Source organism: Syngnathoides biaculeatus, chromosome 14 (genome assembly GCF_019802595.1).
Source record: "Syngnathoides biaculeatus isolate LvHL_M chromosome 14, ASM1980259v1, whole genome shotgun sequence".
Taxonomy (NCBI): Eukaryota; Metazoa; Chordata; class Actinopteri; order Syngnathiformes; family Syngnathidae; genus Syngnathoides; species Syngnathoides biaculeatus.
The window spans coordinates 10,074,178-10,087,500 of NC_084653.1; the positions used below are offsets into that span (position 1 = coordinate 10,074,178).

The 13,323-nt window shown below is 40.8% G+C and overlaps 1 protein-coding gene and 1 pseudogene across 1 annotated transcript in view; one reads left to right on the plus strand and one right to left on the minus strand.

Moving 5' to 3' along the window:
* cps1 (carbamoyl-phosphate synthase 1, mitochondrial) overlaps window positions 1-12,980 on the minus strand; it is a 48,893-nt gene extending 35,913 nt beyond the window's left edge. Inside the window, exons 1-21 of the mRNA XM_061842020.1 lie at window positions 12,762-12,980; window positions 11,911-12,020; window positions 11,689-11,833; window positions 10,226-10,315; window positions 10,070-10,126; window positions 9,358-9,450; window positions 9,161-9,250; window positions 8,619-8,747; window positions 7,980-8,086; window positions 7,632-7,773; window positions 7,366-7,443; window positions 7,160-7,258; window positions 6,955-7,050; window positions 6,585-6,774; window positions 4,807-4,964; window positions 4,574-4,702; window positions 4,088-4,232; window positions 3,678-3,888; window positions 2,056-2,254; window positions 1,762-1,938; window positions 1,170-1,288 (exon numbers count right to left, since the gene is read on the minus strand). Coding sequence (XP_061698004.1) covers window positions 1,170-1,288; window positions 1,762-1,938; window positions 2,056-2,254; window positions 3,678-3,888; window positions 4,088-4,232; window positions 4,574-4,702; window positions 4,807-4,964; window positions 6,585-6,774; window positions 6,955-7,050; window positions 7,160-7,258; window positions 7,366-7,443; window positions 7,632-7,773; window positions 7,980-8,086; window positions 8,619-8,747; window positions 9,161-9,250; window positions 9,358-9,450; window positions 10,070-10,126; window positions 10,226-10,315; window positions 11,689-11,833; window positions 11,911-12,020; window positions 12,762-12,884 — 2,687 coding nt within the window. The 5' untranslated portion in view covers window positions 12,885-12,980. The remainder of the gene's footprint in view (window positions 1-1,169; window positions 1,289-1,761; window positions 1,939-2,055; window positions 2,255-3,677; window positions 3,889-4,087; window positions 4,233-4,573; window positions 4,703-4,806; window positions 4,965-6,584; window positions 6,775-6,954; window positions 7,051-7,159; window positions 7,259-7,365; window positions 7,444-7,631; window positions 7,774-7,979; window positions 8,087-8,618; window positions 8,748-9,160; window positions 9,251-9,357; window positions 9,451-10,069; window positions 10,127-10,225; window positions 10,316-11,688; window positions 11,834-11,910; window positions 12,021-12,761) is intronic.
* LOC133512789 (5S ribosomal RNA) lies at window positions 5,539-5,657 on the plus strand (annotated as a pseudogene).
* Window positions 12,981-13,323: the final 343 nt, after the last annotated feature.

Genomic DNA, 13,323 nt, shown 5'->3' on the forward strand with positions numbered 1-13,323 from the left:
GGTTTAAACTGGCAAAAAGAGATTAATGAAAAACTATGCTGCAGTCAGCAAGAAACTTTTAAAATCATTGACAGTGATTTTGACCTTATTCAAAATATATTAGTTGTAGGTCTTAGCTGGTCAGAAACCGAGTCTTTCAACCTGATAGAAACACCATCAAAATGAATTTTGACAAAAAGACCTATTGATCACATTTAGTCAAAATAATTTGAACAAGTCTCAAAAAGACACTTCACTAGAGCACTACTAAATAAGAACAATCTTTGTGCAATTATATTTCTCATGTATTTGTCCAAGCGATCACAATAGAAGAACCCAACTAAGTAATGTGTATATCTAATGATTCTGTGGGCCAAGGGGGCCACAAGTCCACCTGAACTTGACGCTGTGGGGTGTCCATCTGCCAGCAACCTACTATAATGTGTCCATCTTAATAGCTTCTACCCCAGAGGCTATGGAGACTGCAAGAGGCTGAAACACAGGAGGCTGTGCATAGGACAAACAGCCATCTATTATTCAACACTAAGAGTGAGAAGGAAATGTGTGCATGGTGAAGTAAAGTCAAATTCACAGTAGACTAAAAAGAGCTGCCCATGGTGAAGCTGAAAGGGAGGAGGACAGTAAGGGGAAACTGACTCCAAAAAATGAGGTAGCATGAAATTAATCTCTGTAGAATATCAAATGAGATTTTCTATTTTTTTATTTGCAGTATTTGAAATCTAATTTTTCCCGAGAATGCAACATTATTTTCGGTAATGAAAGGCAAAAGCAAACAATTGTACACAGTAGCAAACACATTAGAATGGATTGATGTTATCAATATTTGGGTCCTTGTCCTTAAGGTCAAAGGTGACCACCCTCCCAAGTTTGACTACAGAATTTCCCATTGTTAAATATAATTTCATTTGGATTCACATAAAATGTAATTGAAATCAATGCATGGAAAGGGCAAAGTGAATGATGTACTGTATTTTATTACCATGCCATAGTACAACACTACTTTACACTCCACATTGTTAGTACTAAATATACTGTGAAATTGATAAAATGAATGAATTTAATATAAATTAAAAAGTGTAATATGAATAGCAAATCTTTAAAAAAATTATCTTCAGACCATGAAGCTGAAAAGATTACAACACTGTACTGAGACTGTATGTTTATAATACCTTTGGTAGTTTGCAAGGTGTTGCTCCAGTTGCACTATCCTTTGGAGTTTGTGCAGGAACCACATGTCAATGGCTGTCAGCTGGTGGATCTGATCTACACTCATACCACTGTGGAGGGCCTTAAAGGGAGAAACATGAAACAGTTGCTGCAGATCTATAATTCATCATAATCAAGTCCATCATTCATTCTCCTTGTTGCAAGAGCACAAATCAAACACATTTTCTTCAAGAGAACCGAAATTCCTTGCTTGTTCAAGCACTGCTCCAAATAATGGATGGTGGACACGAGATATTATTAAAAATTCATTCTGTTGCTCTGTCATGAAACGTGTCTTACTGTGACTGAATGAATGCAGGTGGGAGGTAGATTAATCATGTTGTCATGTCGCATTGCATTACTCTGCATGACCTAATTTTAATCTCTTCGTCAACTTTTGATGCTAAATTGAAATTTACAAACACATTCATAAGAATATTCACAAAAAAGTACACCAGTAGCCCAGCGGGAAAAGCATTTGTGCCTGTGACAACTTAACTTTATGTGTAAACAGCGGAATGTCTTCACAAGGAAAAATGGGAAAGAAAAGTGCACCTTGGCAATGGAGAAAATTCTGGTGCTGGAAGGCACAGCGAGCTCCTGTTGCAAGTTCTGTTTGTTTGTCCAGTCTTTTTTGAGAGGCAATCGGGGCATAAAGCCATCAACTGATGGATGGCACATCCTCAGGGCCTTCTGCATGCTCTCCTCAAAAGAACGTCCCACTGCCATCACCTAAATCCATTAGATTGATATATCTATATATATTTCGTATATATAAATCACACCAAAGTTTGTGACATGCTCATAACCCCAAATACAGTATGTGAATGAGTGAGTGATATCCATCACCTCTCCAACACTCTTCATCGCACTCCCTATTTCGCCTGACATGCCCTGAAAGCGGTCCAGGTCCCAGCGGGGGATCTTGGTGACGATGTAGTCTAAACTGGGCTCAAAGCAGGCTGTGGTCTTTTCAGATACAGAATTCTTTATCTCAGGCAAGGGGATCCCAAGAGCTAACTTAGCAGCCACAAATGCCAAGGGGTATCTGTAACACATGGGACATCATGCAGGGAGACCAAAATAATTAATAAGAGGTTAGTAATACTTGTGTTTATGAGCAGAAGCATTTAATCGTTTAAGGAGTGTGGTTCAATTGATAATGCACTGACGCAATCCTCTAAAACCTAATGGACACTAAACCAGTTGAATGATGCTTCAAAAAGTGTGTCCCAGAATTGTTTGAAAATGAACCCTGAAATCAAATAAACCCATAAAGAAAAAAACCCATCTATCAAATGAATGCAGCAGGATGAGTCAGCCTTGCTGTTTTGTATAAGATAAAAATATAAAAAAATATATCTAAAAGCAAATTGATTTGATGTCATGATCTTATCTTATCAAAGATCGTCTTTGAGATCTCAGCTCCTGAAAATATGTCACAAATCAGGTCATGACATATATATTAGCTTTTGCTTTGCATTTTTTCTTTGCTGTTCAGCTGTTAGGCCAAGTAGAAAGGATGATCTGCTATGCTGAAAAATCTTTACTGTGTCACATTGGACTTTTTAAGCTGCCACTGTAGTTTCTTATTATTTTTATAGACATTTATTGAGAATCAAAGTCAATCAGTCAAACAGAATAAGATTTCTAAAGGGGAGTGAGAAAAGAAGACAAGAAAAGATGAAGCACTGGTTGTACAGAAGATGAAGAAAGTAAATCATTACATACCAAGAACAATGGACACAATAGACACGAGTGTTGTATGAGGCAGTAGTATTACACACTGTGAGGGAATGACAGCACAAGATAGGACAGGACAGGAACAAGAAGTATGCAGGACAAAAATTGTGAACTGGCTGTACTGTACACTGAAATGTGGTGGGACTGGTTATGTAAATTATAATAGGACCAGAGTGTGAGTGAGGGTATCCCCAACAAATTTGTGTCTATAAACAAATGCAAGTGAATTGAGATTATTTTGCATGCACAATGATAGAAGTGTCCTGTAATTGCTGTCTGTGCTGCTCCACTAGCACCGAAGGACCCATCCAAACAATCTTGCCCACGAGTCCACCCAAGAAAGGTCAAGTGGACAGGACACATCCCACACCAAGGGAATAAGGGCAATCCTCTGTCCCCACAGAGGCAACACAAATTTTTTTTCCAACTTTTAATGACACCAAAATGTACAGTATGAATGAAGTGAATCAAGACCATATGTGTTTGGCCCAGATCTAAATGTTTATACAAAGTATGAACAAGATATTAATCCCCCTGGCAGTGTGGGAAAGGTCTGAAACTTACTTACTTACTTACAGTATTGTCTATATTCTCTCAATATCAATTAAAAAAAGTAATTGTGAATATCAGTTTGTAATACAGCTTTTGAATTGATCTAATTTGTGGGAGTGCATATTTCCCTTATATTAGTCAGTATAATACATACAATATTGTACGTAGTCTCTTACCCAGTGGCTTTGGATGCAAGAGCTGAGCTCCTTGAGAGCCGAGCATTAACTTCAATTATGCAATACTCCAGGGACGATGGGTGGAGCGCGTACTGGATGTTACATTCACCGACAATACCAAAATGGCGAACCACTTTGATGGCCGTTTCACGAAGCATGTGGTACTCCTCATTGGACAATGTTTGACTTGGTGCCACTACAATGGAATCACCTGAAGATGAGGAAGAGAAGAACACTACATGGATGAATAGTCCAGTGAAATAGGGTTCTCAAGACATCGTGACTCTTTGATTGGTTAAACAGGATATAACTGTTTGGTGCGAACAATAGAAATGGACAGAAGTAACCCAAATCATGTGGTTTTTTTACTTGAAAAACAAAACACACATGATGTCAATGTGTTTTAATACCTGTGTGAATACCCAATGGGTCAAAGTTTTCCATGTTGCACACGGTGACACAATTATCTGCAACATCTCTCACCACCTCATATTCCACTTCCTTCCAACCAACCAATGACTTCTCCACCAGGATCTGACTGCTCAAGGCCAAAGCCTAGAGAATGAATAAAATAACTAACAACATCACCCTTGAATGATGTTGAATCCCTAACACAGAAGACTGCAAATTAGAATTGGATGTAACACAGAATTACTATATTCGTATTCAAATAGCAGTGGCCTAAAAAAAGTGAGATCAAAGCAGATAGGGTAACAATTTTGGATGCGCGGAGCTTCAACACATATTCTAGTGGTTAACTATCAGACAGGAGGGAAGATAAGATAATGAAGATTTGTCGATAATTCTCTTGTTTTCCATGAATCGAAAATTTATTCAACCGTTTTGCCTGTTTTCCATAACAATTGGGACCCCTGAAACCACCTGACCATTGTTACCTTATTGGCAGTTTCCTCCAGTTTTTCCTTGTTGGCACACAGACCTGAGCCTAGTCCTCCCAGGGCATAAGCTGATCGCAGCATCACTGGATAGCCGATCTGTTCCGCAGCTTTCAAGGAATCACAAACCTGAAAGTTACAAAAGCCCATTTTATTATCTATTATTTCCCACAATGTAAAATTACTTTCCTATGAATCCACTGCAGAACCTGTTTTCACACTTGTATTCTTACAGACTCCACAGCCATACTGGGTGCAATCTTTTCATTGATCTCCTTGAGTTTTTCAGCAAATATCTGCCTGTCCTCTGTGGCCATGATGGACTCAACTGGCGTTCCCAGGACTTTCACTCCATATTGATCCAGGACACCTTGCTGAAACAATTCTACTCCTGGAAACAATACAAACCAAAATACAATTATATATATTAAATAAAGTTTGATTTAATTTTTTTTCCTGAATCTACGGGACCTGGCTGGGCACAGGCCGAAAGTGTAACATGTGTCCCCCTTCCCATGGGCTCACCACCTCTGAGAAAGGCCATAAGGGCACGGTGCAGTACGAGCTGGAGGGTGGAACTTCCTGATCCAATCCCTGGCTACAGAAGCTGACTCTAGGGACGTGGAATGTCGTTTTTCTGGCAGGGAAGGAGCACGAGCTGGTGTGTGAAATTCAGAAGTTCCGACTAGATATAGTCGGACCTGACTCCACATATCGTTTGGGGTCTGCTACTAGTCCTCTTGGGATGGGGTTGGATTCGCTTCTACTCTGGAGTTGCCCACATGGGAGAGGCCCCGAGCAGGTGTGGGTATACTTATTGCCCCCCCAGCTCAGCACCTGTACGTTGGGGTTCACCCCGATGGACAAGAGCGTAGAGCAGGACGGGTACTGAGTTGTTTGTGCTTATCCCCAAAACAACAGTTCAGAACCGACCCTTTTTTGAGTCCTTAGAGGGGTTGGCTGGAACTTACGGCCATGCTACACTGAGAACGCCAGATCTTGTCAGATCTCAGAAGCTAAGCAGGTTTGGCCCTGGTTAGTACTTGGATGGGAGACCACCTGGGAATATGAGGTGCTGTAAGCTTCACTCCCTAGCTAAATGCAGAGGGGTTGGGTCAGGATGGGCCTCCGGTGTAAAAACTGTGCCAAACAAATGTGCGTTCCTCTAAGATGACATCTAAGATGCGATCCCTAATGGAACAAGCCAAAAGAAGAAAAAGAGAGGGGCTGCTAGAGAGCGCTCTCACTGGGCACTCCATTGTTCTGCTGAGGGACTTCGATGCTCACGTGGGCAATGATAGTGAGACCTGGAAGGAAGTGATTGGGAGGAACAGCTCCCCCATCAAAACCCGAGCAGTGTTCTGTTTTTGGATTTCTGTGCTCATCACAAATTGTCCATAACAAACACCATGTTCAAGCATAAGGGTGACTACACATGGACTTGGTACCAGAGCACCCTAGGTCGCAGTTTGATAATTGACTTTGTGGTCGTGTCATCTGACTCAAGGCCACATGTCTTGGACACATGGTTGAAAAAACGGGCGAGCTGTCAACTAATCATCAACTTGTGGTGAGTTGGCTCCGATGGTGGGAGAAAATGCAAGTCTGACGTGGTAGGCCCAAAAGTATTGTGAGGGTCTGCTGGGAATGTCTGGGAGAATACTCTGTCAGAAGGCGTTTCAACTCCCACCTCCGACAGGACATTGAGTCCGAGTGGATCATGTTCTCCACCTCCATTGCAGCCGACCGGAATTGTGGCCATATGGTGGTCAGTGCCTGTCCTTGCGGTAATCCGGCGGAATGAGGTGGTTGGGAAGAGGGAAGTCTGGGTGTCCCTGTCAAAGCTACTGCCCCCGCGCCTCAACCTTGGATAAGTGGTAGAAAATGGATGGATGGATGGATGGATGGATGATATCCTTTTTGAAATGTACATTTATGAAATATTATTGTAACCTAATTTCACAAACTTGATCTACATTTAAAAAAAAAATGAGACAAAGGTTTATCTCACCACAGTTGAGGGCAGTCTGTCCACCCATTGAAAGCAGGATGCCATCAGGAAGCTCGGCTTTGATCACATCAGTAACAAATTGTGATGTGACTGGCAAAAAGTAGACAGAGTCAGCCTGCTTGGTGCCGTTTTCATTGGTCTGAACTGAGGCTATGTTGGGGTTCATGAGCACTGTCTTCAGATTCTCTTCCTATAACCACATTTTACAGTTAGAAGTTATTTAGTGAAGGTATACATGACATGAATGTATGATGATACCTGTAATAGGGCTTTTCCTGCAATGACATATCCATATTTTCTTCTCATACAGCAGAGACTACAGACTCAGTAAGACAATACATATTTTATACATTGTAAACTTTTTTGTCACCTTCATTGCCTTGACAGCCTGAGATCCAGAGTAATCAAACTCTCCAGCCTGACCAATAGACAAGCCTCCAGAACCCAGTACCAGTACCTTTGAAACCTTCACTCACGAAGGCAAAACAGATAAATCAACGATATAGCAACTTCAACAAAATAGAACCATTTAATATATTAACCTGACATTACTATATTTGATAATAGAAACATACCTGAACTCGGGGGGGGATGCGCGGTTTCTTCGGCATGACAGACACTAGGTTGGCATCTTTTCCTTTTTTGATCAGGGCCATGAAAGTGTCAAAAAGGAACTGCAAAAAATGACAAATGACAATGCAATAATAAAAAAAAATGTGGGGATACTTTGGGATTGCACTTTTTTCAGTATGGTATTACACTATGGTAAGTCTTCAAATACCTCTGTGTCAGTGGGGCCGCCTTTGGCCTCTGGGTGGAACTGAGCCGTGAAAAAAGGTTTAGTGTTGTGCATTATGCCCTGCGAAACATCCAAATTTGATGTGAGTGCACAAAATCAAGTCAACAGTATTACACTCTCCCCCACGGATGTTTCTCCACTTTCACTACATATTTCATGAGCCGAGACGAGAGCAATGTTTATTCATAGCATAGAAAATTTCCTATGGCATGCTTTCCTGAAAGTCATTTACAATGAATGAAAGTAACCTCATTTGTGCCATCATTGGCGTTGATGAAAAGCGGGCTCCACCCTCGGGGCAGGGACTCGCTATCTATGCCGTAACCATGGTTCTGTGCAGTAATGAAGGCCTGGCCTGTCATCAAATTCAGTACTGGCTGGTTCTGACCTCTGGGGACCACACATACAAATGATACACTTTGCATCCGTACATTATTTCTGTCTGATCAGATTTCACAATCTTTGCGATACGGCCATCACTGTACACTAAGTACTACAAAAAAAAAGACATCCTCTGTGTTCAGTATGTATGCCTTTAAATGTAGCAAGATCAGAAATATTCTGAGCTCTAGCCCTCTCATTCTGAAGACACTCACCTGTTGCCCATTTGAAGTTTATAGGATTTAGCACCAGCAGCAAGGGCCGTGATCTGATTCCCCATACAGATGCCAAACACAGGCTGAGGACGATCACTCTCCAACACCTACACAAAACAAACAAGATCAACATTTCCAAATCCATTTCCCCAGCTGCATATCCTCACAAGGGTTGTGGGAGTGCCGGAACCTATCCCAGCTAACAATGGTCAAAAGGCAGACTACATGATATATGGTATTAAACATAGCACTATCTCAAAATGTAAAGATCATGAAAGTAGTTTTTTTTCTTGAACAGTGAGGGCCTTTTCATAGGAACATTTATTGCACTCATTCTTACATTTCTATGGCCTTGGACAATTTTGAAATGTTAATTAAAGTACTATCTGAAAAGTTAATGAGCTTTAAAGTTGTCATTCATAAAGTGAAGTGTTCACTAGTTTCACCCAGGAACGGATTAACTATATTCCTGTAATTTCAGGTTCCACAAAAGATATCACAATTCTGTGGTTTGTAAATCTGTTATGGGTATTCTACAGATTGTATGCTTATACCTGTTAAATGAAAAAAATAAAAAAATCAACACCATTTACTTAACAGGTTTATATTGAAACAAAACAGAATCCAGTCTTATCCTACCTTGCGGACATTGTCGATGAGTGCCTCAGCGAGGGACGGATCTCCTGGTCCATTGGAAATGAACAATCCGTCATAGCTTAGAGTCAACAAGTCCTGGTCCCATGGTACCAAGTGAACTTCTGCACCTCGCTGGCACAGAGACACATTTAGTAAAAGTGGTAACATACAAAACTACCTATTACTGTTTTTCTTGGAGAGAGTCCAAGCTTTGACTACCAATTTACCCAAATATTGACCTAACACAGGACTACAAAAGATGAACACTCTGGACAAATTAATATTTTCCATGAAGAGACTTACTAATGAAGACCGCAGATGGGCACTGAAATCCTTCCAGTACCCACCCGCCCAAGATAAAGTCTCGATTATGAGTAGCAATGAATTCATGGAGCGGCACCAATGAGAAGCTAATTTTCACCCCAGCTGGACAACTATTAGTTGCAACTGTTAAAGACTGACATTATCAATGCAAATTTCCTGAATCATGCAGTGAAATCTTTCTAAATTTCAACCAGGAAATTGAAGACAAGGGCCTTTCTCACCTTAACCAGCAGCCGAATTATGTTATGCTTAATACCACAATCAACTGCTACCACTTTGACAGGGTTTCCTCTTCCAAAAACTTTGGATTCCTGTTGAGTGAGGGGAGAAAGAAAGAAACTAGCGCTCACCAAAAGAACAAAGAGAGTAAAATAAGCTTTTGTCAGCACAAAGTAAACGTCTTAGTAAAAGTCTTTACTTTTGTTGAGACCTCTGCTATCAGATTTTTTTGGTTAGGGTCTGCTATCTCTACAGGCTGCCCATCAAATTCAATCTTTCCAAGAACAGTGCCCTGAGGAGAAAGGACAAGTGGGAATGAGCTTAAAGGGCGGATACTTTATTATGAAATACTGCCTTTATAATTGCCTTCAAAAAAACTTGGGTGTCTGGAGGCTATACTTATTTTCCACTGTTTAAATTAAACCTGGTAGTCAATTTTGTGTGAGCTACCACACACAAGGAACCTCACATAAATTTGAATTTCTGTAAGCAACCCATTTTGATTGTGACATCAAAATCAGACCGAAAGAGCTATAATACTGCTAGATACACAAATTAATGTGCACTAACAGGAGTGGCTTCTGATACTCGGGAAAACTGATGCACGGATTTTCACACTAACTGACACGTAATTCAGAGGGACAGCTTGGTGATGAAATCCGTTCTCCACACATGAAAATATCATTCCTGGTTTCTTTTTAGTTGCTTGTGTTACTTTCCCTCAAAAATCTAATGACCATGAGAGAAAAGCTCACCATGTGTTCAGTAATTCTTGATCCTTGGTGTATTTTGGCTGATACATGTCTCAGACATTTTAGAAAAACACATGGGAAGTTTCTATTTGTGAAAAAAATGCATAGTGTCTCCTTAAAGTATAATATGGGACAAAACAGATGATCCACCAACAGCACCTTGTCTCTGATGATCTTGGTCAACATTCTGGTGTCGATCCCAAAGAGTGCAGGAACCTTTGAACAAATGAAATAACATTTTACAATTTTAATAACAACCAACTACGCTCATACCATGTGTATCTCATATACACACGGCGTCATGAGAGCACCTACCTTCTCTTCCTGTAGCCATTCACCCAGAGACTTGACAGAGTTCCAGTGGCTATACTCATGACAGTAGTTTTGAACCAGAAGACCAGATACCTTGAGACACAAAAGGACAATTTAATTGTTTATAAGGGCTGACTAAAAAGCTTCAAATAAAATACATTACAGAACCTAACTTTATGTGATGAAGAAAAGAAGATTTCCTTTACTGTAGTGTGCGGCAGAGGACATGAATGGTTAAAGTGTCTGCCAAGGTTCTGAGGACTGGGGCTCAAGTACCAACCCAGTCTATGTGGAGTTTGCATTTCTCCTTGTGCCCGTGTGGCTTTCTCCAGGTACTCTGGTTTCCTCCCACATCCCCAAAACATGCACGGTAGGTTGATTGGAGACTCTAAATTGCACTTAGGTGTATATGTGTTCGAATGTGGCTCAGCTGGAAAGCGTTCGCCTCACAGTTCTGAGGTACCGGGTTTAATGCCGGAGCCTCCTGTGTGGAGTTTGCATGTTCTCCCCGTGCCTGTGTGGGTACTCTCCGGGCACTCCAGTTTCCTCCCACATCCCAAAAACATGCAACATTAATTGGACACTCTAAATTGCCCCTAGGTGTGATTGTGAGTGCGGCTCTTTGTCTCCATGTGCCCTGCGATTGGCTGGCAACCAGTTCACAGTGTTACCCGCCTCCTGCACCTTGACAGCTGGGATAGGCTCCAGCATTCCCCGTGACCCTTGTGAGTGTAAGCGGCTAAGAATAGGGATGGATGGATATTTGGAATAGGACAAAATGTTTTTTGTGGTCTACAAAAATATTACGCTAAAGTCAAACCATCATAATGCATATGGACTTTGACATACAGTGTCTGGTGAGACTTCAGCTCACTCAGTAAACCATCAAAAGCAGGCTCCTCAAACTATGGTAACTTTCATCACAGGGCTCATCAGAGTAATGTTCACCCTCAGGGGGCTGATTATAACTTCAAAACAGAAATGTATAACTTCCTCATCATATTTCATAATTACATGAATTAATTACTGATCATTTTATTTTTATCAACCATGAGTTTTTTTTTTTTTTAAATCGGCGTTCATAATAAAATAATTAATTGAAAATAGGTTACACAGTCGTTCACATATTTGCCTTATACTTAAGAGATTGGGGTCTTGAATCTGTGGATGACGTTTCCATGTTATCCCCGTACTTCCAAAGGTTTTCTCTGGGTACTTCAGGTTCCTCCCACATTAAAATCACGAGTATGTTCTTCGAAGACTCTAAATTGTCCTTAGGTGTGAATGTAAGTTTGAATGATTGTCTATACATGATGTGCCCTGTGATCGGCCGGGCTTACATCTCTCTCCCGAAGACAGATGCAATAAGATCCAGCTCACCCGGTGAGATGTGTGAAGTCTTTATGCTTGTGTTTCAACGTAGCCATGAACAAATATGTATTTAACCCATGAAAATTGCTTCATACCTGGATCCCTTCAGACTCCACATGTTTTCTCAGGCCAAGCTCATCCACCTCTTGCGTGTTTGGTACACCATAGTTCCCCACAATTGGGTATGTCAAAGTCAGAATCTGACCTCTGTAACTGGGGTCTGTCAAGGCTTCAGGATATCTACAGAGACCGTGAAACCATTGTTCAGTATTGTGGTAATCTGGGTAGAGAAGAAGCTAACTAAAGGTCGCACCTACCCTACAAGGCCTGTATTGAAGACTAGTTCCCCAGCAACTGAAGAATTATGACCAAATGAAAACCCTTTCATCTGGGTGCCATCTTCCAAGACCAGGTGTGCTGTATGGGCCTGGTGAGTAGAAAAGAGCAAAATCAAATGTTAAGAAAAAAATTGCTCCCAATTAAGAGCTGGAATTTGATGAAACAGAAAGTAAACATTTTTTTTAAGTTAAGTTGACGATGTGCAGAACCTTAACACCATAGAACAACATGATTGTCCAATGAATGTTCAAATACTAGATATTGCAATTCTTCAGTGTCTGTGCTGGTGTCATCATTCTTTTCTCTTCAAAACTCCTCATACTCAAAGACATTCATGCATCCATCCATTTTTCATAGTGTGTGTTCTCATTCGGGTCACCCAATTCTAACCCAGCTGATTTAGAATGATAAACGATGTTTCACTGGACCTGTCATAACTCAATCATAGGGCACATATACAGACAAATGGTCATTCGTATTGACAACTATGGACAATTATTAGTCTGCAATGGATCTAACATAACGGGCCTACATGTTATATGCTGGGAGAAAGCCCTCCAGCATCACTAATGCCACTCTAAAGAGTATATTAGTGGTTCCAGTCTTCACTTCGTTCAAATGTAGCTGAATGACAAAAATATCGGCAACTCCTCAGCTGTAAATCAAGCTTTGACGTATCACTTAAATTTCATATCATTTTTTTACGTTATTAATGACGTAAAAGCCACTATGGGTTCATGTTTCCGAGCCGATTAAAAGGGTGTATTTAGTCAAGTCAGAAAAATCCATGTTTCACAGCGGATCGAAACGTCACCCACCCTTCCCTTACCTTGACACTAAAAAGGTGAGCTTGAAGTCGCAACCATGCCGGCGTTTTCCAAACTTTGTTTCCAACTACACGCCAGTGTCTCACAATTCTGACAGTGCAGCAAGCTAGCAGGATTTTGGTCATATTACGCCACAATGTCACCCGCGGTTCTATCTAGCAGGTTTCAACAGTGTATTCAGTTTAAAGGATAGTTAAAAATGTACTGTTGATAAACGAAGCTCAAACAAGTACAGGTGACGATTTCAAACTGGAATGAATGAGTTCAGACAGGCAGGGGCCCACGGGGGCCTAACAATTCCGCAATGTCGCGTGAGGTGACAGGTGATTGGACGACACTACGCATTATACGCAGTCTTTCTGCGCTCGGAGGTGTGATTGGTCCTCTCTGTGTACTGACATGGTCTTCAACCAATTACAATACAGCACTATTTTGCATGGAAACTGTCCTAAAAACCAAATCGTAAAGTATCAGGATATCAGAATATTTATATAGGGCTAATTACATTAATTGAGTTGAATTTTCCTCGTAACATTTCATTTAAAACTACCAAATTTATTTCAG